Below are 27547 nucleotides of genomic sequence, written 5' to 3'. Positions count from 1 at the left end.
ACACATCTGCACTTGGGACTTGTCCGCATCTGACTGACACAACCACTGCAATAACACAGCGCAACACCCAAACTCTGTCCTAACACTCGATAACCACGCCTAGAGGGCACAACCCATGAAACAGCAGGGCCAACCCTGAAACAGAGATCTGCCCAGGGCATGGGGGAGAACGGGGAGGAAGATGCAGGGCTGGAAGCACTGGGTTCCTGAAGCTAACAGCAGCACGGATGCAATCTAGACAAAAAGCTCTGCCTGCTGCATTCCCATTGAGTAATCAGTGGGAGGTTTAGCTTTCTGTATTTGTAAGGCTGTCCTGTACCTTGCTAGAGGGGTATGTCTCGTGCAGATCTGCAGTAGGGGATGTCCCAGTTCACTCAGCCCCGGCAAATCAAAGCTGTATCCTAAGGACAGAAAGCAGAGCTGAGCTGAGAGATGGGACCACTGTGAAAGCCACTGCCTGACGTCCAGGACCGAAGAGCAGAGGTCTCCAGTCTCCATCACAAGGGGCCACTCCCAAAGTGCCTCCTACCTTCTGGTCGGTAAAGCCGTAACTTACGGACCGGTGACAGCTTTGAGAAAGGGTCCGAAACCTCCACTACGAACAGCAGACGAGCCCCAGATGTCTTCAGCACAGGGTTGGCTGGATTATTCACAGCCAGGGAATCAGCTAAATGCAGTTTAGCTCATTTGCCGGCTTAATCCAGAGCACTTTTAAATCCACATAGATTGATCCAAGTTGCCAGAGGTATTTTAACCCTTGAGACCCCCAGATGCTAAACACTGGTTAAGAAAGCAATTTAAATACACAAATCGAATTTCCGTCAGTGTTGAAGTAACTGTGAATGAACTCCTCATCCATCCTGGCTACCAGCTCTTGCTAGAAGGAAGATTTATTCGGCTCCATCTTGCTTAAAATACTGAGCTGAATCAGCAGATCCTGTCCTGGAGGAACAGGTAACCCTGCCCTGAACCTCTGTGCATCACTCAGCCCCAATCTGCCGCTGCAGATTAAGGGCCAGAAGCAAAACAGAAACAGGACAAAGAATGCGCTGACATAAGCTGCTGGATTTGGAGGCCTGGTAGCCCCCTCCCAAAAGACACGTCCAAAGACACCTGGGCTAAAGGATTGTTCCTTCAAGTACAAGAGGTAATACAGTAAACCCTCTTGTTTTCTCCTGGATTTGGTCAGCAGAGAGCTGCCCACCAGCCCCTGGCCAGAAGAGCACACATCCTAATTAAAGGCAACATGTAAAAGCCCAAAGCAACAAAAGTACAGATTCATTGGTGGCATTTAGCAAGTGACAAAGATACAGCAGCTTTTGGGAACAGTCCTTTGAAAGGAAAGCCAGAGTTGATAGGCAACCCCGCTGGAAGGCTCTGTGGCCAAGGGGTGTCAGGGGGGTTTGGGAAACACCCCCCCTCCCCAAATGGCCAAATCCCCAACCCCCAGCTACTCACTGAGGGCGAGGCAGGAGCAGACCCACTGCAGCACCGCCACGGTCTGGAGCCGGCGGCGAAGGGGGAGCCGGAGCGGGGTGAAGTGAAGGGGCACGGCGGGGGGGGGGGGGCACTGGGACTGGGGGGGTCAGTGGGAGCAGGGAGGGGCGGGGAACTTGGAGCTGCTGGTTTTAATGGAGCTGGTCCCACCCCAACTCCTGCCCTCCCCTGGGCAGGGGGGGGTCAAAGGGTCGAATAATGGTGGGGCTTGTGCGAGTGGGTGTGCAAAGGCTGGGGCTGGTGTAAAGGCTTGTGCGAGCTTTGGGGCTGGGGAAAGGCTCCTGCAACGTTTGGGACTCGTACAAACGCCTGTGCAAAGGCCTGTGCAAAGTCTGGAGCTTGTGCAAAGGCCTGTGCGATGCTCAGGCTTGTACAAACGCACGTGCCACGTCCGGGGCTGGTGCAAATGCGGGTGCAACACCCGGGACTTGTGCAAAGCCCCATTTTCACAAGTGCAGAGTCCTGGTGCGTGTGTTCAAAACTGTGAGTTTTAAAACTGTTTGGCTAACGCTGTGCTCTCGGTCAGCACTTCCACTGATGAGAACTGTGATAGGAGAAACAGAAAAAAAACGCTGTGTTTGAAGAACAAAAATTGTGAACGTGGCAGATCAGCCAACTGGTATATGTTTGTTGTTTATTCGTCACAAATATGGGAGGTACAGTCAGGTAAGCCAGAAAAGGCATCGGCTGGAGTGGAGGAGGAGACAGCTGGGTGTATATCAGTCAACAGCAGTACTTCTAACCAGTTACCCTTATCCTTTTGCTTTATCACTGTTTTCTCTTTGCAATAAACTGTCAGCTCGGCAGGTGCCTTTCCAGATCATGACCTTATTTTTTGTAGGAAGAAGGAGACAATATTGCCTGTGACGCTTTTTTCTTAAACACCCTTGCCCAACCTTTATATAACTAAAACTGTATGCAAATAAAAACCATTATCATCGTCAACCATCTAAATGAGCCTTTCATGAAAGATTTCTGTAAGATTTCTCCCTATCACATGTGAAGTGCGAATCAGACAGCTCGCGAACGCGGGGGTGTTGGGATGGAGCCGCGCCCGTTGTGCTCTGCCCAGGCAATCCCTGCTGGTTCCATTTTTTGGAGCGGGTGGGAGGAGTTCAAACAGACAGGACTGGTTTGCTGCCCTGTGTGGAGGAGCTGGCAGGCAGGCTGGGACCGCAGAGACGTTACAAAAGAAAGTATTCTGATACTGAAGAGCTCTGGTTTGTCACGTCAAGCATCAGGCACCCCAGCAGCGGGTGGCTGTGGAAGGCGTGTGGACAGAGATAATTCAGCGGGCACGGGGAATGCGGGAGAGGAAAGCTCACAGACAGACGCCAGAGGATGACAGCTTGGGCATTTGTTGCCAGGCTGAGAGAAGGCCGAAACACATGACAGAGAGAACTGAAGGCAGGTGTTTTTCCACTTCTTGGGTTTGCTTCTCGGTCAGAATGGAGCCGGGGAGACACCCAGCTTCAGCACTTGGTTTCTGCAACTGTCTGCAAAGTCTCCACAACACAGGATGGTGTGTACAGAGGACCCCCAAAACCCACATACGCTGCTGGTAGATTCACTTTCAGTCTTTTGCATTTCCTTTTACCTTCCCCACCACCACTTCTGAAGCAGCACAGGCACTGGGGAGCTGCTGCTTTATTTCCTTCACCACCACCACCCTCCAGCTGCAACATTTTCTTCCAGTTCCAGCAGAGATCACACCTGCGCTGGGCAGCACAGCCTGGCCAAGAGCACAGACACATCAAACCAGTGATACCAACCTGCCTGTGCAGCATCTGCCACCAGAAGCCACAAACAGGAACAGCAGCAACAACTGTAGTGTCACTGCAGTCAGACACGAGACCTGCATCAATCTGTCTGTGTTTGTAACACAGCAAACTGCACTACACCAGTAAAGAGAGCAATCTCATCTTCATAAAGATTAGAGGTCTCTTCCAAACAAGAAAAAGCATGTTTGGATTATCTTCTTCCTGAGAGTTTTCAGTAGAAAAACTAGCATTCACCAATTTAACTATTTCTACACATAACAGAGCATGGCAGAAATATGAACTCTAATGCAATTATTTTCGGGAAGGAAGAAATATCCCTAAACACTTGCTATACATCTTTAATAGAAGAGATAGAAAGTACTGCAAAGCACAGGGCCAAGCTGAGTGCTCTAGTCAAGAAAAAATCTTCCCATCGTACAGTTGCTCCATAACTGTCCTCAGAGGGGTTTTGTCCCCAGGTTTTGGGCCCCTCACTACAAAAAGGACATTGAATTACTCAAGCATGTCCAGAGAAGGGCAACAAAGCTGGTGAAGGGTTTGGAGCACGTGTCGTATGAGGAGCAGCTGAGGGACTGGGGGGGTTTAGTCTGGAGAAGAGGAGGCTGAGGGGAGACCTCATGGCCCTCTGCAACTCCCTGACAGGAGGGTGCAGAGAGGGGGGAGGAGCCTCTTGAGCCAAGGAACCAGCGCCAGGACAAGAGGGAATGGCCTCAAGCTGCGCCAGGGCAGGGTCAGACTGGCTCTTAGGAAGGATTTCTTTGCAGAAGGGGTTGTTGGGCGTTGGAATGGGCTGCCCAGGGCAGGGGGGGGAGTCCCCATCCCTGGAGGGGTTGAAGAGTCGTGTCGACATAGCGCTGAGGGATCTGGTGGAGTTGGAAACTGTCAGTGCTAGGTTAAGGTTGGACTAGATGATCTTCAAGGTCCTTTCCAACCTAGATGATTCTGTGATTCTGTGATTCTGTCCCCTCCTCAGAAACACAAACTTCCAGTCACTTGCAAATACAAAGTACTGACCTGAGTGAACCAGTCATTCCCAAATTATTTCCCCAGGGCAAATTCTATCTAGTAAGGAAGCTGCAGGTAATTTCCACAAGTTACCAAGGAAGTTCCACCCTCCCTTTTGGTCACCTCGTAAGGGAGGAGCAGCTTCTCTGGGCCACAGGAGCAAGGCTCTGCTTTTATTTATTTTCTGACATGAACAAAACCTGCTTAAGGATGTAGAGCTCCAAAAAAATCATTTCTATAATGCTATCCAGGTTGTACTCCTCTCTCTCTGCCTCCAGTATCACCGACACAAGAACACCCCGCGTTCTCTTTCACACTTTTTTGCTGATTAAGGATACCAATTAAACTTGGACACCGGAGTGAAAAGAGTAGGCGTACTTTACTAGTGATACCCAAGTAATGTAACAGCGTAATACAGAGAACATGCAGTAAGAAGAAGCAGAATAGTGCACTTAAAGCAACAATCAGAGTAATGCATCAAATCATTACTACACGAGAGAGAGAGAGAGAGAATAGTAATTAAGAGAAATACATCACCACTTGCATATATAATCATCATCATCCAGATCCGCAGACGCTGGGCAGCCCCGGTTACAGCGAGGATTTGAGAGCCAGTCCCGGCAAGTGGGAAATCCTACGCGGTGCGTCCACCCGTAGGTGAGGCTTCCAAAGTCACTGCAAACGGGCCCAGCCTTATATACCAGAGATCGACAAGCCAGAATAGCTGGCACCTTTGTTCTGAGCGGAAAGTTTCTGGTTTCATTCTCCTGTTGGATTCCACCCAAAGCCTGGCCAGGGCTCGGGGGGGAGAACCAAGGGAGTTTCTAACAAGGCCAAATACTTGGGTTCTCAGCCTTGAACAAGGCTGTGAAAGGAAAGCTGGATACATTCTCTCCTCACTACTGATTATATTTTGTCTTTCACTAGCCAGTTTACATATTTTATTAATGACTACATGCTAAGTTAGCAGCTTCAGCTTGGGGCCTGTTGTTCAGGCTGCAGTATTTCAATGCTTTAGCACTTTTCACACCAGCATAAGTGGGTTGTTATAACTTAGTACAATACCTACTAGCACAATGGTTATCAGTTATAAAATATACAGGATTCATCTATAGGTCAAGTCTGGCTTGGGCCGGTTGTCCAAGCCTTAGCACTTCACACACGCACACTTGAGACGCTTGTTGCAGAGACAACCCCCTGCAGGTGAGTAAAGCCTCAGCTCCTCGTGGAGGCAGATCAGATGCAGCAGTCCTGCCATCCAGACCCCTCTCAGCACAGGCCTCCCAACAGCTCTTCAGACACCCCAGCAGAATTCCTACTTCTCATTTCCAACACAGCCATCACAAATCCCCACCTCTGACTCCACTCACCCATACACCATAAATCCTCTCACGCAATTTGGGTCCAAAGAAGGGACTGCAGAAGCCTGGACGTTAAGTACTAAATTCACTGTTTGGTGCAAAATGCTACCGAGCTCATGGACAGACTCCATGTGCTGAGCTTCACCGTCACTGGAAGCTTAATAAGTGCCTATTTTTTAGGGTCTGAAGTGACAGTTGACCCTCAGTCCGTGAGCGGCTGAAGCTGGGACAGCGACACGCTGTGCATCCAGCCAGCCAGGGCTGGGTGTGATCCTGGGGCCTCGACAGGAAGCGTTTGAACCTCAACAAGCTGAGAATGGAACTGCTGCACAGGTCAGGAGCAACGTGCTATTGGCACTTTTTACAAGAGTGAAATACTCTCGTGTTGTTGTTTTGGATCACCAACGGGAAGAAAATATATGCACCTGTCACAGTTACATTGGCAGGGACTTTGTTATTCCTTTCCTCTGGGTTTTTAAATTCTAGAAGTAAATTCAAAGTCTTAATTAGACTCTGATGCCATAAAAATTTTATGATGCCATAGACAAACTCTGCCCTAAGCTCTGGCAGGAGAAGCAGCCCAGGCAGTTTTTCCCTTGGGCTCTGTCTGCCATCAGCGATGGGATTCAACCATAAACTGGCTCCTTCCCCCACACCAATATCTCACCCCGTGCCAGAGTAGGGATGGGAAGCTGCTCCCAGTGCCCAGCCAAGGCCATCTGGCAGCAGAGCAGTTTCCTTTAGGCCTTTCCCAGCAATCCCAGTCTCATTCCGGAATCCATCGGAAGCAGTTTGTAATTAAAGGTACCTGCTGGAGATACCTCCCGGGCTCAGGGATTTACAGGGAGAGAGGCAAAATGGAATTAAAGCGGCCAGATGAGGCTGGGTCGCTCCTCCACCAGGACAGTGCTGAAGGACGTTGCCTTTCCAGCCCCAAACCGCTGCTCCCCCCCCCCCCCGCCCATTTCAGCTTCCCCCGGGAATTCAGCACCAAGAGCCACCGGACAGCCCGAGGGGCCGCGGGGGGGTGAAGCCGCTTTTCTGGTTTTTTTTTCCCTTTTCCCCCCCAAACCTCCCGCCGTTCCAGGGTCCCGCTGCACTCACCCAGAGCGGCTGCTCCCTCGCAGGGGCCGGGCGAGGCTCCCTCCTCCCGGGGGTCCCCACGGGGGGGCCGGAGGCGGCGGGGGCTGGGGGGGGGCAGGACGGAGCGGCGCTTCACTCCCTCGGAGGGCGCCGGGCGCGGGGGGGGGCAGTTTCTCCGCTGCCCCCTCCCGGGGCCGGGGCTGTGGGGGCGGCAGGGGGGGGCGGTTCTCGGCGCGGGGCCGGGACGCAGCTTCTGCCCCGCAAAGGCGGCCGGTTCGCCGCCGCCGGCACCGAGAGAGCCGCTCCCCTCCGCCCGCTCCGCTCCCCCCGCCGGCGCCCGGGGCTCAGCGTCCCGTTCCCCCCCGCCCTCCCCGGGGCACCCCCCGCCCGCCCCGCCGGGCCCTCCCGGCCCCGCCGCTCCCCCGGCCCCGCCGCCGCTGCCGGCCGAGCCCCCCCCGCCAGCGCCGGCCCCGGCGGGAACCTCCGCGGCTGCTGCCGCCGCCTCCGCCGCTGGGATCGGCAGCCGGACGGGGCCGCCCGGGCGCGCACCCCCCGCGCACCCACCGCGCAAACCCCGTGCACATCACCGCGCACCCCCCCGCGCACATCCCCGCGCCATCCCCCCCCCCCCCGACCACCCGTGCCCGCAGCCCCGCCCGGGAACACGCGTGGGAGCCGCGGGCTGGGCTGGGCTGGGCTGGGCTCGGCTGCCGGCGGGGAGCCCGGGTGGGCGGGGGGGAGCTGGGGTAGAAGAGGTCTCTAAGCAGTCTCTGGCTGGCTGGGCAGGATGAGGGAGGGCTCCGAGCAGGCGCTGGCTCTGTGGCTAACAACGCAGGAGAGTTGGCTCTGGCTGCAGGAGGATTTTCCCCGTGAGATGAGGTGATTCCCGGGGACCCGGAGCTCCCCAGCACAAGCAGGCTCACCCCCACAGGTGCCCATCTCCGGGGGGTGGCCGAGCTGAAGGACAGTGCCAAACCTCCAAGCAGCTCCTCCTGCAGCCACCCCTGTTCAACCCCTTGATCCCTCTGGGAACACACCAAACCAAACCTCAACACTAAAAAAACCTAAAACTAAAAACTAGAGAAAAGGGCCAATGCAGACCCAGCGCACACTCTGCAAACCCCGACACCAGGCACAGGCCTAAATCGGGGCCAGAGGCGGGCGAGCGGCCCTGCAGGAAGGGCTGTGGGTGCCGGCGCCAGCAGGGCCTGTGTGCGGGGCCTGGGGAGCTGGAGAGCAGAGGGATGGCGGGAGCTGGAGCAGCCCCAGGCCAGGCATCGGCCGGGCTCTGCCTGTGAGGAGCCAGGCAAGGCCCAGCAGAAGAGCCTGTGCAGGGCCCGTTGGGGAGTCGGGAAAGGAAAGGGAACTCGTGGCACTGACACCCCCGGGAAGTTTTGTCAGACCTCTGAGGTTTGATCGCTCGAAAAATAAAGAGCATTTCATCCCTGCAGCGTGTTGGGATGTGGGTAAAGCTCACGGGAGGGATGTGCCAGCCACACATCAGCTGGGACAGCCTGTGATGTGACGAGCACGGCGACGTCCCTGCAAGGAAATCCGCCACAGGCTACGGCAGAGAACTGCAGGAGCTCAGCGAGGGCAGGAGGAAGGAGGTCTCTGCCGAAAGCCTCGGCAGGGGCTGATGGGGAGAGGTGGCGCAGGAATGCAGCACTGCTGCCTCCGTCCTCACAGCCAGCTTGGTCACAGACATATTCTCACCCAAATGGAACGTGGTTTTGCCATTGCGGTGCAGGACAGGGCATGAAAAGAAAGAAGAAAATGAAGAAGAGAAGCAAGAGTGACCTTGCAGGGCTGGAGTAGCAGAGGGAAGATGTTTTGGCTGCTGGTATTTTCTGGTGCTGGCGTGACTGAGAAGGGGGTGCGAGGGGCTGGCCGCTCACAGACGTGTCGAGCTGCCTGCAGCGAGCATTTCCCTCTCTGCATGCTGCCCGTCTTGCCGGGGAGCGGGAGGGCTCTATGGTTTGGCCAGCCAGGACAGAAGGACGCCTTTAGCCTGGGAGAGAGAGGGGCTGGCTGTGGAGGGGTGTGGGGGTGAGTGCTGATGATCCTGAAGGGCTGGGAACGTCCTGGGGAACAGGCTGGGATGGAGAAAGAGACACTGAGGGAGTTGAGGCCTGAGCTTGATCCACTGCCCACAGCCGCCAATACACAGCAGGTCACGCGGGAAGGCCTTCCCCAAGTGAGAGCTAAAGAGTTTCTGCACAACGTGCCCCTTGTTCCCCGTGTCCCAGAGCCGCGGCTGCCCCTTGAGGTGCCGGCTGTAGCCTACCTGCAGCTGGTGTTGCTGTCTCTCTGCAGATGGGCAGAGTGTTAAACCAAAGGCTCGAGAGGTCTCCTGGGCAGGCTAGGCTCTGTTTCCTGCTGCTGGGGCATTTTTATGGTCCCCCTCGAGGCAAATTAAACTCACGTTTGGGCTTAACTATAAAGAAAAACTAAAAATTAACAACCAATGCATTGGGCAGAGTCCTGCAGCACTAAGCGGTTCTACACGGAGTCTGCAAAGACACGTCACGAGCAGATTCCTTATCTCCAGCGCCCATCCCGTGAGCGGTTTGAATGGGGCACCTCATCCGGGCCGTGGATCCATCTCCCGGACCAGAGGTAGCCCCTGAGAGCTCCCATTCCAGGATGGCTACAAGACAATGCCGAGGCTGTTTCTTATCTCACTGCCCAGGGAAACTACACTGCCTTGCAGGGAGTCCTTCTGTCTCTATCGTCCCTGCTTCCAGCCAGTTTAACCCCTTTCTTGCAGCGGGGCCACCTTGCCCTCCATGCCAGATGATCATTCCTCGGTCACAAATTACCACTGCTGAGCCGTTACAACTTGAATTTCCCCTTCCCTGTCAGCTATTTGACTTGTCCCCGCGTGAAACCAAAGGCCTCCCTTCCCCGGGGGATGCTGCATGGGTGACCATCAAAGGCCGGGCCTGTGGCACAGCCCAGGAGCGCGTTCCCCTTAGAGAGGGGCTTGCTCCCACCGCTCCCCTTTGGGTGAGCCCTGGCACAGGCTGCTTGACCCTGCTCAAGTGCCCGATTCTGGGCTCCACAACATACCTGTCTCCTGCCTCAAGGCACCCGACACCCAAGGGACACATGACAGAGCAGTCCCCGGGTGGGGGACCACACGTGTTTGTTCAGAGCTCCTGGGGGAGCTCGGTCTGAGGAGAAGGGGCCCCAGACAAAGGATCTCAAGGCGAAGACCAACAATGTTCTTCCCACAAGGTGAAAACCCAGCTCCTAGAGCTGGACCCGCCCCGCCACGAGCCTGGCAGCAAAGCTCGTTAAACGAGACAAGAATGTTGGACAGGTCTCACCTCCCTCGTTGAGATCCCCTGTAAAATTGGGGTCTTAGCACGACAGAGGCTGTAAGAGGGAAGACGACGATACGGATTACGGCAGGGAAAATGCCCAGGCACAGTACGGCCTGGCTTGAAGGGAGGCACAAGCAAGCACTCGGGAGCAAGCTCTTTTATTGCACGCACAAGGGAGTAAGGTCTGTGTTTGCGGCCTGCTGGAGCTGCCCACGGGCTCTACACCTCTCTTGCAACACAACTCCTCAGGGCATCATCCACAAGCCTCCCAACTAACGCCCTCGTTTTCACACAGGCTGCCGGGGCTGGCTGTGGACAAGCTTTATGCGAAGCAGTGGACGCCGTGCTCCTGTCTGTGCTGGGGGCTTCGGACCTGCTGGAGGGACGGGCTGCCTGGAAAACTGCAGGCCCGTGGAGGGAAGGGCATCCGCAGCGGGATGGCTCTCCTTTCCATCCTGTGGTGTGGGCCGTTTTGTGAAACCCCATCCAGACCTCAGTTCAGGGGTCAGTGCAGGCCCACGTTGACCTGTCTGCTCTAATACAGTGTCCACGATCTCTCTTGCCGTGGCCCTTATAGCCAAAGCTTTGGCTGAGGCTCTTGGATTTGGCTTAATTTCTCTCCCTGACTTCTTCTCCGTTCCAAGAACCTCAGGGAGCACGGTTCCAGCATTCCCAGTCGGTTCTGCACGGCGCTGCGGAACTCTGGAGGTGGCATTTTGCATCCTTCCCTCTGCTTTCATCTCCTCTATACAGCTCTTCAGGACATCATCCACAAGCCTCTTAACGAATGCCCTCTTTTCTGACACGGGCTGCCGGGGCTGGCTGTGGAGAAGCTTTATGCGTGGCAGTGGGCGCCGTGCTCCTGTCTGCGCTGGGGGCTTCGGACCTGCTGGAGGGACGGGCTGCCTGGAAAACTGCAGGCCCGTGGAGGGAAGGGCATCCGCAGCGGGATGGCTCTCCTTTCCATCCTGTGGTGTGGGCCGTTTTGTGACACCCCTTCCAGACTTCAGTTCGGGGGTCAGTGCAGGCCCACGTTGACATGTCCGCTCTAATACAGTGTCCACGATCTCTCTTGCCGTGGCCCTTATAGCCAAAGCTTTGGCTGACGCTCTTGGATTTGACTTAATTTCACTCTCTAACTTCTTCACTGCCATTTCAAGAACGTCAGGGAGCACGGTTCTGGCATTCCCAGTCCGTTCTGCACAGCGCTGGTGAACTCTGGAGATGGCATTTTGGATGCTCTCCCTGGCAATTGTGCAACTCAGTCGCGAGACTTCAGCAGCAGTTGTATTTGGCAGCGGTGGTGATACAGGCAACTTTGCTCCCTTGCTTGCTTCCATGCTCTGCTGTTCAGATGCTCTGGGGAATTCTTGTCCTTGCAGCTCTTTGCCCACCAGTCCCATTTCCTGCTGGCAATCTGGAGAAGTCTCCGAAGGCTCTGCTCTTGTGGCACTGCCACACAAGCTTTCCCTGCTCCCCAGGGCAGCCTTCCTTAAAACAGAGGGATCCTGAGGAGCCTTCACCCTCTCAAACACTTCCTGTGCCACAGTCTCAGCCACCTCTTCTTCAAGCTGCTGGGCTTCTGCTGCAGCTTTTTGTTCAAGTGCAGCTTTTTGTTCAAGTGCAGCTTTGAACACACTGTCTGCAGCGACGTCTGGCTTCCTCTCGGAGCCGGCGTCGCTGCTGAGCCTCTGGGACAGCTTGGCACTTTCCTGTCCCAACTCAGGTTGGGAGCAGGTTTGGCCTTTGTCCAAAGCTCCTTTCACTCTTGTGCATTGCCTTCGTTTCCTGCCTTTGCGTGGAGGTGGGCAAGATGGTTTTTGAGGCTGCAGCAGCTGCTGTGCCAGGCGAGAAGTGTCCATCACTGCCGCCGGTTCGGGGGCATCCTTAAATTTGGCCAGGTGCTGCCGAAGCCTCTCCTGAAAGGTGACACCAGGTTGTGGCTCGCTGTTGCCTGGACAAGCGCTCACGTCCCGCCGTGCTGAGGCTTCACACGGGCCCAGGCCAGCACTCTGCTTCAGCCATGTGATGAGGGCCGGAGAGAAGGGCTTCTTCCCTCAGCACTCCGCGTCCTTGCACATGACCTTCCTGCCCAGCCCATGCCCACCCCAGCACCCTGTGATAGCTCAGCTCTGAGCTGGGTGGTCCCTTCCCCGCCACAACGCCCGGCCCACCAGCCCAGCCCTCCCCTCTTCTGCACTGATCCCCTCCCTGAGACACAGCAAGTAAAGCCTCAGCCCTCGGCACCGTGCCGCTGGCAGGTGTCCGCGAACGCTCCGCTTTGCCTACCTCTTCTCGCCTGGCCACGTTCTCCGCCTGCAGCCTGAGTGTGAGCAGGTACTGTCTGTACTCGTTGAACTCCTTCAGAGTACAAACCACCTGTGAAGAGACGAGGAATTGATCCAGGCCCTGTCAAGCGCCAGCTACGCAGACCCCAAAATGGCCCGAACGCAGCGGGCAGGGAGCTGTGCCCCTGCACACACTCCCTCAGCTCGGGGAAGCCCGCTTGGAGACAATCGTTTTTATAAGCCTCTCAGCGTCCAAACCTACCTGGCCATCGCTGGTGATGTAACCCGCCTCCTTCAGTCTCCTGAAGTTGTGTCTGCGTTTGTGGTATGCCTTCAGGTACGGGTCATGCAGGCTGTTGTACTCTGTCCGGAGTAGGCGACAGTAGGGATCTCCCAGGTCAAAATGTCCTGAGGGCAGGTGAAGCTGTAAGAGAGATGTTCCAGAGCGTGAACGGGGAAGGAGAGCGCAGCAGGGACAGATGCACTTCCCAGCTCCTCCCACACACAGGCTGGCATTTCCAAACCTCCAAGGTATAGCCTAATTCCTGGATGACTTCCCACCCAGAGGAAAGTTCTCTCTCTCCCAGAGAAAAGTCCAACTGTCAGACTGAAGGGCTGCAGCTCCCACTGTAGAGCAGGTGGCTGCAAGGACTTCTCTGAATGGCGGGGACCCTGTAAAAGAGAGCTTCTCTGCCCCTTTTCTACTTCCTTTACCTTCTCCCCCAGCTTTGCCCGGCTGAAAACAGGTCTGGAGCCAGGCAGCACAGGGATCTTGGCCCCGAGTGGAAGGTCCAGCAGCTCACGGTCCGTCAGGCTGATAGCTCCTTCTCCCAGGTGCTCTCTCCTGTGCCCGGCCTAAGAAAACAGACACACTCAGGCGCTAGCTCCATTAGCCTCCTGCACAGCAGCTGCAAGAAAGGGCACGTCCCGAGGCCCCCAGAGCAGTCCCCCACGTCCCAGGCTCCCTGGCTCAGCCCTCTCTATCGGCCTGCTGCTCACCTTTCTCCTCTTTCCTGGTGCACTCTGCAGCGCGTCTGCCTTTTGCACGCCAGTGGTGAGATGGCGCTCCATGGCTCCTTCCAAGAGCTCTCCTGGAGCTGCGACCCTGCACTGATTCCTCTTGTACCAGAGGCAACTCAGCTGCGGCCGCATCTGCCGCTCTCCCAGCGGGCGGCTCTATATAGAGAGCAATTGCGCATCATCGTGCTGTCACATTGCTGCATTGTGACATCACTGCGTTGCCGTGGCGCCATTCTGATGTATCGCTGCGTTGCCATGCCGCCGCCCGGCTGCCGTCCACCAGCTGTGTGGAGGAGAGGGCTACCGTGGGTGGCCTTCCGCCCGAGGTCCGGGCAACCTTTTTTCAGGAAAACCACCATCATCTCTACCCCACACTGCGCTGGCTGCGCCAGAAGCTGGACGCAATCCATGCAGAACAGTGGTGGCTGGCAATGACAGCGGAAAAGCTGGTCCTGAATGCCCTGTGCTGCTACAGGCTGGACGAGGAGGCCACTGTCCAGCTGCTGCAGCACAGCCTCCAGGAGCACACAGCACCGCTGGTCCACAGCCTCATCAATGTCACCATGTGCCGGTGCAGCAAGGAGACCAGGAGGCTGCTGCTCTCCTACGCTGCCAGGAGGGAACACAACAGCCCCACATCCAGCCCCAGCCCCACCACCTCCCAGGCAGGGTCTCCTGACTCCAGCCCGCTCTCCTCCAGCAGCCCTGAAGGCTCGGACAGGGAGGAGGAAGCCAGCACCTCGGAGGCCGCCCTCCATGGGGGTCCCGGCCACCCCCCATCTGCTCCTGTCCTGGCAGAGCAGAGGCAGCCCCAGGAGGAGCCGGGGGAGGTGGTGGCAGCAAGCCCCTCTGCCCAGGGCTGTAGCCGCAGCCCCTCCGCTCCCAGCCAGGGCAGGGACTCTGGTCACCTGGGGGGTCCCGACACCCCCCAAAGAGGAGGACACCCGGCCCCCAGGACTCTCCCCAGTCCTGCAAGAGGACGCCCCACCGGCAGCACTAGCAGGGCTGCAGCAGGTCTTTATTGAAGAAAAAAGACAATAAATTCCTGTTTCCCTGACCCTGTCTCTGGGTGCTGCTTTCTCCCTCTTCTCCTGGTGCCTTTCCCTGTCCCCCATGCCCCACTGTCGTGGCCCCCGCCTGCTGGGGGCACGGCCATGGGCCCCCGGAGCCCCAGGGCCATGTCTGTGGTGCCTCCTCCCGCAGAAAATCCTGCTGCAGCCGCCCACCCGCTGCGCAGCAGATGCCGAGGGCAGAGCGGGCAGGAGGGGAAGCTGGTTTTGCCACAGATCCGATGGGGACCCGACTGGGCAATGAAAGGGTTGGGGTGAGCTGTAACCGTGTCCCCTCCAGCACTTGTCTCTGCGCCCCACAGAGGGTGACACAGCACGAACCTCTCCAAGGTGGGGAGGTGTTTGTCCTGCTGGAGTTGTCTGTGCCTGTGCCGGGGTGTCTGTGTATGTGTGCACAGGGCTCAGTTTCGGGCATCTCTGGAGACAGTGAAGAAGCCTGGTGTGGAAGGGAGTGACCTGCCAAGGAAGGGGCTGAATAATCCCTCGAGCTCCCCTCTTTCTCATGCTGCTCATGTTCACAGAATCACAGAATTGTCTAGGTTGGAAAAGACCTTGAAGATCATCCAGTCCACCCATTGACCTAACACTGACAGTTCCCAACTACACCATATCCCTAAGCGCTAAGTCAACTTTACTCTTAAACACCTCCAGGGATGGGGACTCCACCACCTCCCTGGGCAGCCCATTCCAACGCCTAACAACCCCTTCTGGAAAGAAAAGCTTCCCAACATCCAGTCTAAACCTTCCCTGGCGCAACTTGAGGCCATTACCTCTTGTCCTATCGCTTGTTACTTGGTTAAAGAGACTCATCCCCAGCTCTCTGCAACCTCCTTTCAGGCAGTTGTAGAGGGCAGTGAGGTCTCCCCTCAGCCTCCTCTTCTCCAAACTAAACAACCCCAGTTCCCTCAGCCGCTCCCCATCAGACCTGTGCTCCAGACCCTTCACCAGCTTCGTTGCCCTTCTTTGGACACGCTCGAGTCATTCAATGGCCTTTTTGTAGTGAGGGGCCCAAAACTGAACACAGTAATCGAGGTGCGGCCTCACCAGTGCCGAGTACAGGGGCAGGATCACTTCCCTGTCCCTGCTGGCCACGCTATTTCTGATGCAAGCCAGGATGCCATTGGCCTTCTTGGCCACCTGGGCACACTGCTGGCTCCTGTTCAGCCGGCTGTCAGTCAGCACCTCCAGGTCCCTCTCTGACTGGCAGCCCTCCAGCCACTCCTCCCCAAGCCTGTAGCACTGCTGGGGGTTGTTGTGGCCGAAGTGCAGTACTCGGCATTTGGCCTTATTAAAACTCTTCCAGCTGGCCTCAGCCCATCGCTCCAGCCTGTCCAAATCCCTCTGCAGAGCCTCCCTACCCTCGAGCAGATCAACACTTTCACCCAACTTGGTGTTGTCTGCAAACTTACTGACGGTGCACTCGATCCCCTCATCTAGATCATCAATAAAGATATTAAAGAGAAGTGGCCCCAAAACCGAGCCCTGGGGGACACCACTCGTGACCGGCCGCCAACCGGATTTAACTCCGTTCACCACAACTCTTTGGGCCCGGCCATCCAGCCAGTTTTTTACCCAGCGAAGCGTGTGCCCATCCAAGCCGCGAGTAGTCAGTTTCGCCAGGAGAATGCTGTGGGAAACGGTGTCAAAGGCCTTACTAAAGTCAAGGTAGACAACATCCACAGCCTTTCCCTCATCCAATAAGCGGGTCGCCCTGTCGTAGAAGGAGATCAGGTTTGTCAGGCAGGACCTGCCTTTCATAAACCCATGCTGACTAGGCCTGATCCCCTGGTTGTCCATTATATGACTTTTAATGGCACCCGAGATGACCTGCTCCATGACCTTCCCTGGCACCGAGGTCAGACTGACAGCTCTATAGTTTCCTGGATCCTCCTTTCTGCCTTTCTTGTAGACGGGTGTCACATTTGCCACCCTCCAGTCCAATGGGACCTCCCCAGTTAGCCATGACTTCAGGTAAATCATGGACAGCGGCTTGGCGAGCACATCTGCCAACTCCCTCAGCACCCTCGGGTGTAACCCATCCGGTCCCACAGACTTGTGTGCATCCAAGTGGTGTAGCGGGTCTCTGACCACCTCCTCTTCAACTGTGCTGACACCAGTCTGCTTCCCCTCCCCATCTCCCAGCTCACGAGGCTGGGTGTCCAGGGAACAGCCAGTTCCACTGCTAAAGACTGAGGCAAAGTAGGCGTTGAGCACCTCAGCCTTTTCCTCATCCTTAGTTACCATGTTTCCCTCTGCATCCAGTAGGGGAGGGAGATTTTCTCTAATCCTCCTTTTGCTGTTAATGAATTTATAGAAAGATTTTTTGTTATCCTTAACAGCTGCAGCCAAGTTGAGCTCTAGCTGCGCTTTGGCTCTCCTAATGTTCTCCCTGCATAACTTCACTATGACTTCATAGTCTTCATGAGAGGCCTGGCCCCTCTTCCAAAGGCGATAGATTCTCCTTTTGTTCTTGAGATGCAGCCAAAGGTCCCTGTTTAGCCAGGCCGGTCTCCTTCCCCTCCTGCTTGATTTTCGGCGTACGGGAACAGCCTGCTCCTGTGGCTTTATGACTTCGCTCTTGAAGTATGTCCAGCCTTCCTGGACTCCCATTTCCTTCAAGGCAGCCTCCCAAGGGATTTTGTTAACCAGTCTCTCGAACAGGTCGAAGTTAGCCCTCCGGAAGTCTAAGGTGGCTGTTTCAACAGCTGCTCCGCTTGCTTTGGACATGTGAAGACTGCAGCTACTGCAGAAGACTCCTCCTTCGACAAAGCTGTGGCACTGTCTCCCAGAAAAACAAACAGACACCGCCCTGCCTCCTGCAGCTTAGGAGAAAGCTTAAACACCTGCCCGAGACATGAATATCTCAATAGCAAACCGGCAACTCCATAACAAAGGGGACGTTTCTACCGTCCACCTACTTTGTAATCTTGCCCCAGTGTCATACCCAGCACCACCTTCTGATGTCAAAGGGGAGCCAGGCAGACAGGAAAGAAAGGTTTCCTGCTAGCAAACAGAAAGTGAGTAGCACTAGCATGATCACACCTTAATTTTATTCTAGAAAATTAATACTGTGATCATCTAATTCAGGGCTAGTGGAGGAGGGTGGACAGGATTGCAGCTCTATTATTTTATGCCCAGGAATGTCCTGTCGCTTTCCCAGAACCACTTTCACTTGGAAAGAATAGGAGAGGTCTTCCTGACCCCTGCACTCAAGGACTCTGCTCAGGGTGAGACACTGAGCACAATGAAACAGCCGAGTTAGGTCTGTTATTAGGGCATGAATGCCACCTAAATTTTCACTATAAAAAAGCACCATTAGCCAACAAAAGACCTGCCAGTCGTGCCATGTGTTTCTGCACCTCTCCAGGACACTTCCGAGGCACCACTGCCTACCAGGTAGCGCCTGCCCTGCATTAACTTCTGAGAAGGAAGTAAAGACTTTCATTTCTACCAGTGGTGGAAAATGACGCGAAGGCACGAATCTGGACTTGGAGAGCTTCCACGTCGGCTTCTCTTCAGACTTTCTGAGTCTGTGTGTGTCGACACTCCCCACAAAACAGAGTTATTTGCAAGACGCAAATCTAGAATTTGTTAGAAGTGCAAGGGGTTAAATGTTCCTCCACAAAATGAGGTGTTGGAGGATTGGAATTTCAGTGGTTTTTAAGAGAAAAAAGATGCTACCCAGGTTGGTGGGATCGATGGTTTTTTTCCTGCCTACCAGCAGATGATCTTAGTTAACACCTGTGTAAATAAAAACCGAATCTGAATCACAGCAACAACTGTCTTTTCTTTGTAAACTCTTAAGCTGGGACTACTTAAAAAGTGAGGGATTTGTAATTCCTTGCTATATTTTTAAGCCTAGGTACCTCAAATACTACTTGAAATTGCTGAGTAGGGAAGGATGCTCTGGAGAAGACAGAATTGTCAATAAGTCATTCGTTTGCACTGTGCGTGTGAGTTGAATGATGAAAGCAGATGCAGACTCTAAGGTACGTTGCTAAAGGCTGAAATAAATCCACAGCATTGGTTTGAAGTCAGTGAAGTCAGTCCCTGTCCTGGTTTTTGTTCTGTATTGGCAATTTTGGCCATCTATTTACTTGCTTGAACTGTGGAGTGAACGATAAATGTGAATTGATGTAATAGCAAACACTTCATCTCCTACTCTACAAAGCATTGGTTATTGTTTGTAGGCATATTAAGTTATTTGAGAAGGAGCACATATTTTCCCACAAATGCAGGGGAAGAGTGGAGGGACAGAGACTGTCAGAGCTCACAAAGACATCAGATTGTGAAGAGCCTTGTGAAGACATTAGATGGTGAAGGAGCTAGTTATTTACAAAGGGAAATTGGTTATTTTAATGAAAGTTTAACACTGTCGTATGTTGCGCATCTTAAATCCCAGGCTCCTGAAACAAGGCGATTACGTGTGAACCTCTACCACTTTCCTTGTTCATCAACGCTGTTGTTAAAAGCGTTAACCCTAGCAACTCAAAGGGAAAGTAGAGAGCTGTCAGATGTAGAGCTTCAAAACTTTCCAGTTGTGCAAGCTTCTTGATTTTAGAAAGTTTTGCTTCATCTTTGAAAGTGCCGACACTAGGCTTCTGTTGGAGCCCTGACTGACATGATAAATCATAAAGCCCATCAGCATTCTGGGATTTTTTTCTCAAAGAAAAAAAATGAATGAAGCATGCAGACAGAGTGTAATTATCGCAGTGCCTTAGCCTGGCCCAGAGCAGAGAGCAGGCAACAGGAACTCCACTTTCACCAGAGGAGGAAAGCCTGAAGTCTCGCATCCTTTGTCTCACCCTCAGCCCTTTCCCACTCCACCACCCTACGGACACCCCCACGTTCCTTACCTTTCCCATCTCCTGTGCGTTGAGGCTTTTGGCAGTACTCTTCACCTTCCCATTTTTCCACCTTGTTCATACACAGATGTTAGGAAACGCTGAAATGATGGTAAAAGCAATTTGATGTGTGGGAAGGTAAAAGTAATCCAACCGATACGTTCAGTTCAATTCCCTGCTTTGCCATCAGCTTCGGGTGCCTGCATCTACAGACTCTGCGGTGCTAGCCCAGCGTGCCTGTGGCCTACCTGCCCTCAAGGGTAACCAGGTTCATGAGTTGCAAGGTGGAAGAGAAGCTCAAGATCCACTCAGGAAATAAAAGGAGGCTGAACCTGGGTTTCTTCACATCTTGGAGTACTCCTAACATCCAAGGTAGAGTATAAGGTTGGGAAGGTGGGTGTACAGGTACCACGTTGTGCTTTATTTTTAGAGACAGAGGGCCATACCAGCCCTCTCTCTAAAAGGATGCCCCAGGTAGGCTCTCCTCTCTTGGTTAGAGGTGGGAACATCCTGGCAACACCTAAATCCTCATGTGAATCTAGCCTTCACTCAGAGCCGGTGGCTAAGAGCTATTAGAGCTCGTAGCTCACGATAGCAGCGAACTGGAAGCTCCTCGGGTAGTGTAGCTGTAATAAGCAGTTACAGAACCTCCATCCCCAGCAGGTCCGAGTCCTTTGGGGGGAGCTAAGAGGACTTCTGATAGAAAGGTCATAGTCCGTAGCAGTCCGTAGTAGTCTGTAACGCCTAGCAGGCCTGGGAGAGTTTAAAATCACATGGGTTACTTCATGTTTTGATCTCTAGCGGTTGCAAGCAGGACACATGATGCAGTTTGCAATAACTGTGCAAGGACCTGGCACAAGTTCCACTTTCTTCTGCAGAGAGCCCTTATTTAGTGAGCATCTCTATTTTGTCACAATTCCCACCTGAGAAATACATGCAGCTTTGGAACGCTGTTGGCCTGCAGAGCTGCCCAAAACTGAACAGTCCCATTTCAGTTTCTGATCAATGCACAGACATGCAGATGGGTACGTAGTGCGGGCGGGATAGTTCCCCTGTTAGAAGGCAGCTTTAAATGAGAACAGTGTGCAAAATGAGGTTATGGGTGCTGCTCTGGAGGAAAGAAATCTGTGCTGCATGAAATACTGGAAGTTTGCAGAGACATTCCTTTCCCTCATGCACAAAAACACTCCCAAGACCTCAAAACAGCATGTATAAATGGGCCTCGCTATCCTCTTACAGAGCAAGTCCAGACCTTGTTGGCCAGCTCAGCGTCTCAGGGGCTCTTCAACATTGTGCAGGTGACTACAAAATCCCAGGAGTCCTTAGTCTTGGAGAGGATCTTCAGCAGCCCATAGTGGGACTACGGCGTTAGAGAACCTTCCTGGACCTGCTTGTGTCTGCTGTATGATATTCTCAGTTGATGTCTGGGGAGTTAAAAGCGCCCATGAGGACAAGGGCAGTTGATCTAGAGACAGGGCAATGTTGATCGCATTCTTCATTAAATGTCTTTCAATAGCACCCAGCATGATCTCCCCCTTTTCTCTCCCCTTTCTTGAAGTGTACCGCTGTCATGTAACCGATTCGTGTACTTCAGATAACAGCTAATATGGTTCAGTGCCCGTGTTAATTTTTTTCTAAAAATGTGGTTCTGCCCCTTCCTTCCCACCATCTCCAGTAACTGTGGCCAAATTTCAGCTGAACTGTAACTGAACACAGTTACTTGAACTCAAGACCTACTGAAACTTGGTGTGTAGGGGCGGTGAAGAAATCCAGATTGGTGTGTGCTGGAAGAGAGTTGTTTTCCCCCGTATCAGTTACAGACTAGTTGTCACGTGTGTGTGGAGCCGGACAGTCCCCCTGTGGGATTTAAGAGCTGGTACTTAACCTCGCCCAGCGAAGAGCAGACGTGCTGGGGGTTGGCAGGTTTTCTTAGGGGAAGTATGGTACCAGTTTGTAATAAAACGGGCTGTGATGGTCTTCGCGATCACAGACCGGCTTCTTATTTGCTTGAAGATGGAGAGTATTTGCCAAAAGAAAAAAGTACATAGGAAAAATACCTTTTAACATCTGTGTGCCTATTTGTCACTTCATCTTTCAACTTACTTTCTCCTCACTGTTCTAGAAATGCTTATTATCAGCCGACATCTTGCAGGCCACGGTTCTTACTGGTCGGAGAGCCAGGATATGGGCCCTCAAAACTGCAGACCGAGTCCTAAATTTTAGGCTATGGTTTCTGAAAATGAAGTTTTGGTCCCTGAAAATGAGGATTTGGAAGCTAAAAACGAGGCTTGGGACATGAAGATGTGCTTTTGGAAGCTATAAACAGGTTTTGGACTCTAAAACTGAGGCTTTTAACATTCCAAATCAGACTTTGGTCCTTAAAAATGAAGCTCTGGGCCTTTAAAATCCTGCCCAAAGAGGCAAACCACCTCAGGCAGGTGCCTGGTGGGTGTCCCGGGTAGCTGCCAGCAGCAGAAGATTCCCTCAGGTCCCGTTGTGGCCTCAGGCTGAGCTGAGGGGGCAGAGCCCAGCCGGGCTTTGGTTCCTCAGCTCTCCCCGCTGCAGACGTCAGGATGGCACCGGGCGTTTCGCTGCTCCGTGTGGCAGGAGGCCCCGCGCTCCTTGGGGCGACGCTGGCTGGGAAGCGCCAGGCCTTCCTCCCCACGGCAGCCCCTGGGACGCGGAGGGGCACGGGCCGGGCCGGGGGCTGGAGGGGCTCGGGGCCGCCGGGCCTCAGCCAGGGGCGGGTCCCTCCCCTCAGAACTTTCCCGCCTCTCTGCCGAGAGCGGCGCTGGGATTGGGCAGGGCACGCCCAGCGCTGATTGGCGGCGCTTCCCGCCGCAGCAGCCGATTGGCTGTCGCTCTGCCGGCCGGGGCGGGCTCTGGGCTGAAATGGCGGGAGAGCCGCGGCAGTGGGGGGGCGGTTGTCATGGCGGCGGCCCAGGCCCGGCCCTGCCGCGGCCTGCGCTGTCAGGCGCTCGGGGGGCTCCGGGCCTGCCCTCACACCCAGCCCCGCCGGGTCACTCGGGGTAGCGTCAGGAAAATTCCCTTCCCAAAGCGTTCTATCGGCCAGTCTCTGGAGTAGGAGGGCGCGTTGGCTTTGTGGTTGGCTCTCTCTGTTCCCAGCCCGGGTGCGGTGTGATGAGGGGCGGGAAGTGCGGGCAGGGGTAGTGTTTGTGCTGAAGGAAAACAAAGGAAAGGAGAGCCCGGCCCCAGAAAGAAGGACTGTGCTTCGGCAATTGCTCAGGGCAATCCAGCCTGCTTAGAGGTAAAAACACTACCCGAGACTGGGATCAGGCTTCAGACCACAGAAATACGGCTTTGTACCCTCAGAACACGGAGTTAGGCTTCAAAAATGACACTTTAGACCCCCCAAATGAGGCTTTGGGCCCTAAAAATCAGGGTTTGGACCCTAGAAATGAGGCTTCAAATCCCCAAAAATAATGAACACTTGGGCCCTAAAAGTTAGGGTTTGGAACCTAGAAATGAGGCTTTTAATCCTTAGAAATAATGAACGCTTGGGCCCTAAAAATCAGGGTTTGGACCTTCGAAATGAGGCTGTAAATCCTCAGAAACAATGAACCCTTGGGCCCTAAAATTGGACTCTAAGAACTGAGGCTTTGTGCCCTAAACGTGAGGGTTGAGCCTCAAAAAATGAGATGGACCCTGCGGGTGGCCCACAGGGTGGCCAGAGGGGGCACCTGGGATTTAAATGGGATAAACTGGGAGAGAAATAAGATGATAAAGAGCCTCAGCTCTACCCCAAGTGGAACAAAAAAGCCCAGCCCAGCAGAGCTGGGCTCAGCCTTGCTCTCTTCTTGCCCAGCTCCTTCTGGCCCTGGGTGGAAGTGAGCCCAGCCCAGCAGAGCTGAGCTCAGCCTTGCTCTCTCCTTGCCCCAACACTGGGTGAAAGCTCAGGTGTCTCCCCTGCCCCTGCGCATAGGTGCCATCCACCCCTCCCCGGCTGCACTCGCCTCCTCTCCTTTGCCCTCCAGGGACATTCCGACCTTCACGATGTCATTCCAAGTGCCTGGTTGCCCTCTATTGCCCCAAAAAGCCAGTTTCTTTCCCCAACAGCCATGGCAAAGGTCCCTGGGGAAGGTCCCTCCCATGGGACCACGCTGGGCTGATCTCAGCGCCACTGGCCAACTGCCAAACCCTTCTCCCCCTGCTGCGGTTGCAACCGATTAAAAAAGTCGACGCTCTTTTGCAACTTTCCCCCTTTATTTTTATTCCTCTTTTTCCTGATGGCTCCAGCCAGGGCCTCTCCGGCCCGGGGAGATCTGCTCCTCGGCACGAGGCATCGCGGGGAGCCGGGTCCCCTCATCCCTCCATCGGTTGCCCCAAAGCCCGGGTGTTCATCGAGGGGCTCCTCGAGCAGGTTGGCCCCGGAGTTCCACGTCCGGAATCGTTTTCCCACGTTACTGCAACACCGGCCAGAATTTCTGAGGAGGAAACTTCACAACACTCTCCATCTTATCCTCCGTAGCGGCCATTTGGGCCCGTCACAGGAGGCCTCCTCATAAATAACTAATAACTAAGAAAAGATGAGAATCAAGAACTAAAAGGTTGAGTGGAAACTTCCAAAGACTTTGGACTCAGGTAATAGATTTAGATACAGTATATAAACGGTGCATTGGGACATTGGCCACTCACTGAGGTGTTGGCCCAACTCTGAGTTGTCAATAAAGCTAAGCCTAGAGATTCTTTAACAAGCCCGAGGGCATCCAGGGGGTCTCCAGCGCCCAGGATCAGCCCTGAGGTCCACCACCACCTCCCAGAGGCGATACCACCCTGGCACAAGCCCTGTTTGTCCCCCAGCGGGGACTTTTGGGGTGAGTTTCCCACTTTCTGAGGAGGGAAGAGAAACGACAGGCCATGCCCCGGGGCCGCGGGGACTCCCCAGCCCTCTGGGCGGACGAGGAGGATGCGGGTGTCACCCCACCTTGCGCAGCAGCAGCTGTTCTTGAATGCAGCCGGCCACCGCGTACCAGACGGCTCTTCGCTCTGGAAAACAAAGGAAAACCAGGTCACGCTCCACGTCCACCAGCTCTCAACCCTCCAATGTCCCCCTGAGCTCTGGCGCATTGAAGACCGCGGTGGGGAGAAACACAAAAAACATGGTGAAGAAAGTGCAGGGTGCGCTGCTGCCGCTGTTCTTCCACACCAACGAGAAGATCGAGAGCGTGGCCAAGGTCAGAGATCAGTGACTGGTGTCACGGGGAAGGGCGTGCTGACACCACGGGGGTGGCCTGGCCGTGAGGGACAATGGGATTGTGTGTCACCGCAGGGTCCCGCTGCACTGGTCCCACGTCCACCGGCCTCCTTCCCCCCTGCTGCAGAGCTGGAGGGGGAGGTGGGGGCCCCCCCAGCCCAGAGGAAGGGTCCCTGCAGCCCCAGCACCAGCAGGGCCGGAGAACTGGGCACAGACATTTCCCTGCTCAGCAGCGGCCCATGGCCACCGAGCACACGAGTCCCCACGGGCTCTGTGTGCTTTGAGCCCCCATCCCTGTCCCCCAGGGCTGTGCCCAAAGACCCCCCGGGTGTCGGGGCCAGCTCCCAGAGCGCGGGATGGCCCCAGGAATGAAGGGGGATCCAATCCCGGGATGGCCCTGTCCCCGCAGCTCAAAGCCAAGCCCAGAGGAGGAGGATGCCAGGTCTCCTTCCCTGGGCTCTGGTGCCATCTCCCAGCCTCTGCTTCTCCGCAGGCTTCCTGGGACACCCTCCGCGCCTGTGCAGAGTTCCTGGGCTGGAGGAGGCTGAGCTTCCTGGCCGAGACAGGGCAGACACCCCTGATTGGAGAGTACTTGGTGAGGACAACCCCCAAAGCCCCAGGCCGGGCTGGACGGGGGCTGCAGCCGTGCCGTGGGGGGGGCTGTGCCGCTCTGCATCGCCGCCCTGCTCCAGCCCCGCTGCTCCAGCTGCGTCCTCCTTCCCTGCCCTCCAGCACGCACCCCCCAAGGGCAAAAACGAACGCAGGAAAGGCTTTTGCCTTTACAATCCTTTCATCCCTGTCTCCTGATTACGCTTCCCTCTACTGCTGCCCAAATCCAGATGGTTTATGCTTTGGGCCATTTGTTTCACGTACAGAAACTTTGTTTTCTGCCTCTTCTTTTCTTCCATGATTTGATATTTCTCAGCACGACACAGTTCTGCTGCTGTGTTCACTGGTAACATTCTTACCTGCCCACGCTCTGCGCTGGGTTTCTGTCCAGCTCCAAATCCAGGCTGCTATGACAGAAACTCCGAGTTAGTTTCTCACATTTGGAAAACTTCCCTTCTGTAACTGTCAGTGAGGCTTGAAACTGCCCCCACTGGCTGATAGACCAAACCCTTTCTCGTGGTTACTCAAGGAGGTTGTGGGGTCTGATGTCTTTACACTCGAGTTTCATGGCTGTCTTCATCAGCAAATAATTTAAATATGGGGGAAGCAGCAGCAGGCAGAGAATTCACTCTGAGAATGAACCATTTCCTCTGAACCAAAACACTACTGGGACCAGAGGTTACAGCGTCTGCATTTTGTAGAAGTTTTGTAAGGTTCTTGGGAAGATTATCCCTATGTTGTGACTACAGAGGAAGGGAATTTGCCTGCAGCGGAGCAATCTGCCAAAGCAAGTTTTGGCAGAACTGGGAGGAGGTGAAACACTGAAACCCCAAAAGTGTGCTGCCCCCGAATCCCGTTGCACTGTACCTGGGGAGCAGGTGGCATTCGACCTACACACGTGCTCTGGTGTGTATCTCCCACGGGGCTGCCAGCAAGCCAGAGAGAACAGAGGGAAGTGCAGAATGTTTCTAGAGAAAGATGCAAGAATACGTGGTTAAAAACCAAAATAAACTAAAAAAGAAATACTGTACTGAAGAAAGTACTAGTTAACAAGGAGCAGTGGGAATAAATGGATGAAAGGGAACATTTGCGACGGCCTGGAAAGGCTACTCAAAGAAAAGGCAACACTTTTAGCACAGGTCACCTCCTCCCCTCCACCCGCGGTTTCGAAACCTACTTTGTAAAACCCAATTATGTGTTTCCTTCCCCGGATGAGGCATTTCCCCATCCTCCTTCACCCAGAATGCCTGTTCAGTTCATGAGAACCGTGCTGCCTTTTGACGAGAGCATCCGAGAGAACCAGGCTGTCCCTCAGCACCCTGCATGTGGTTCCCTGCGTTCAGCCCACTGCAGTCACTCACGTCACGCTGGAATCTGTTCAGTTTTCTCTGTCTTTCTGCACATCCCAACCCCCACTGCATTAGTGCTAGGAAGGCTGACGAGTGTGGAAAGATCTGTCAGCATAGTTTTTAAATGCCCAGCTCACATCATTGCAATTTTCTTTGCAGATTTAGGAGGGAACTGCTCAGGTTCAAAGGGTGATCGCAGCTCGTGATCGTGTTGCCAAATATAAGGCTCAGAGCAATGTATCCAGCACGGCTGGTGCTGCTGCAGTGCTCTGTGCTCTCAGGGAAGAGGATTGTAGTGCATTTCTCAAGGCAATTAGAAAGGTGTGGGAAAAACCCCTTTTCCTTCAAGAAAGGGAAAATAAAATCTTTTCATTGGGCACACAGTTAAGCACTACTTCTGTACTCCCCGCCCATTCCCTCCCTTCACTCCTTCTGACTAACAAACTCACTGATTTCTAAACATTTCTGAATTCCAAACTCATTGGCTGTTGTCTTGCCCCACTCGCTTGCTCTTAAATCTTTGGCTTTTGGTGGGAGAAGAGGTAAAAAACTTCTCTGTAAAATTTATACGACCAAAACGGGAACAAAATTATTAGTTTTTATTGCCTGCGATGGCATCTAGCACGTAACACGGAATGGGACTTGAGGTGTTTCCGCGTTGTTCAGAATGATACGGATTTGCCTCCACTGTGTTATCACCGGAGTTTGGGTGGATAGCAAATTAGGGAATCTCAGGGAAATCGATGCCGCTCCCTCAGGAATCCCACGTTGCAGCACACTGTCTCTAGGTCACCACTTGCTAAGGGAAATATGCGAACACTGGGGTTTTGTGGCCTCTAGAAACTTGCTTCTGTTAATTGAAAGCGACTACATCTTTCCTTCTGGACCTTTCCAGAACATACAGTCTCATAAAGTACACCACAGACGGGGGTTATTCTTCTCAAAGGGTGCCCACATTATCCATATTTTACACACACTCAGGAGTCAGTATGAACAAAAACTAGTTCTGGTTTTCACAGGGCTTCTCTTGAGGGACAAACCCATCTCACTCACCTGAATGCAGCAAAGACAGGAATTGTCATTCGGTGCGTTTATC

General features: G+C 54.2%; 1 protein-coding gene across 1 annotated transcript in view; it reads right to left on the bottom strand.

The window, feature by feature from the left end:
* Positions 1 to 24400, bottom strand: part of LOC141916920 (uncharacterized) — a 137094-nt gene extending 112694 nt beyond the window's left edge. The window contains exons 1-2 of the mRNA XM_074809836.1: positions 24337 to 24400; positions 24224 to 24285 (exon numbers count right to left, since the gene is read on the bottom strand). Coding sequence (XP_074665937.1) covers positions 24224 to 24285; positions 24337 to 24400 — 126 coding nt within the window. The remainder of the gene's footprint in view (positions 1 to 24223; positions 24286 to 24336) is intronic.
* Between the last annotated feature and the right edge of the window lie 3147 nt (positions 24401 to 27547).

This window comes from Strix aluco, chromosome 32 (assembly GCF_031877795.1).
Source record: "Strix aluco isolate bStrAlu1 chromosome 32, bStrAlu1.hap1, whole genome shotgun sequence".
Classification (NCBI taxonomy): domain Eukaryota; kingdom Metazoa; phylum Chordata; class Aves; order Strigiformes; family Strigidae; genus Strix; species Strix aluco.
This window is presented reverse-complemented; position numbering and strand designations above follow the sequence as displayed.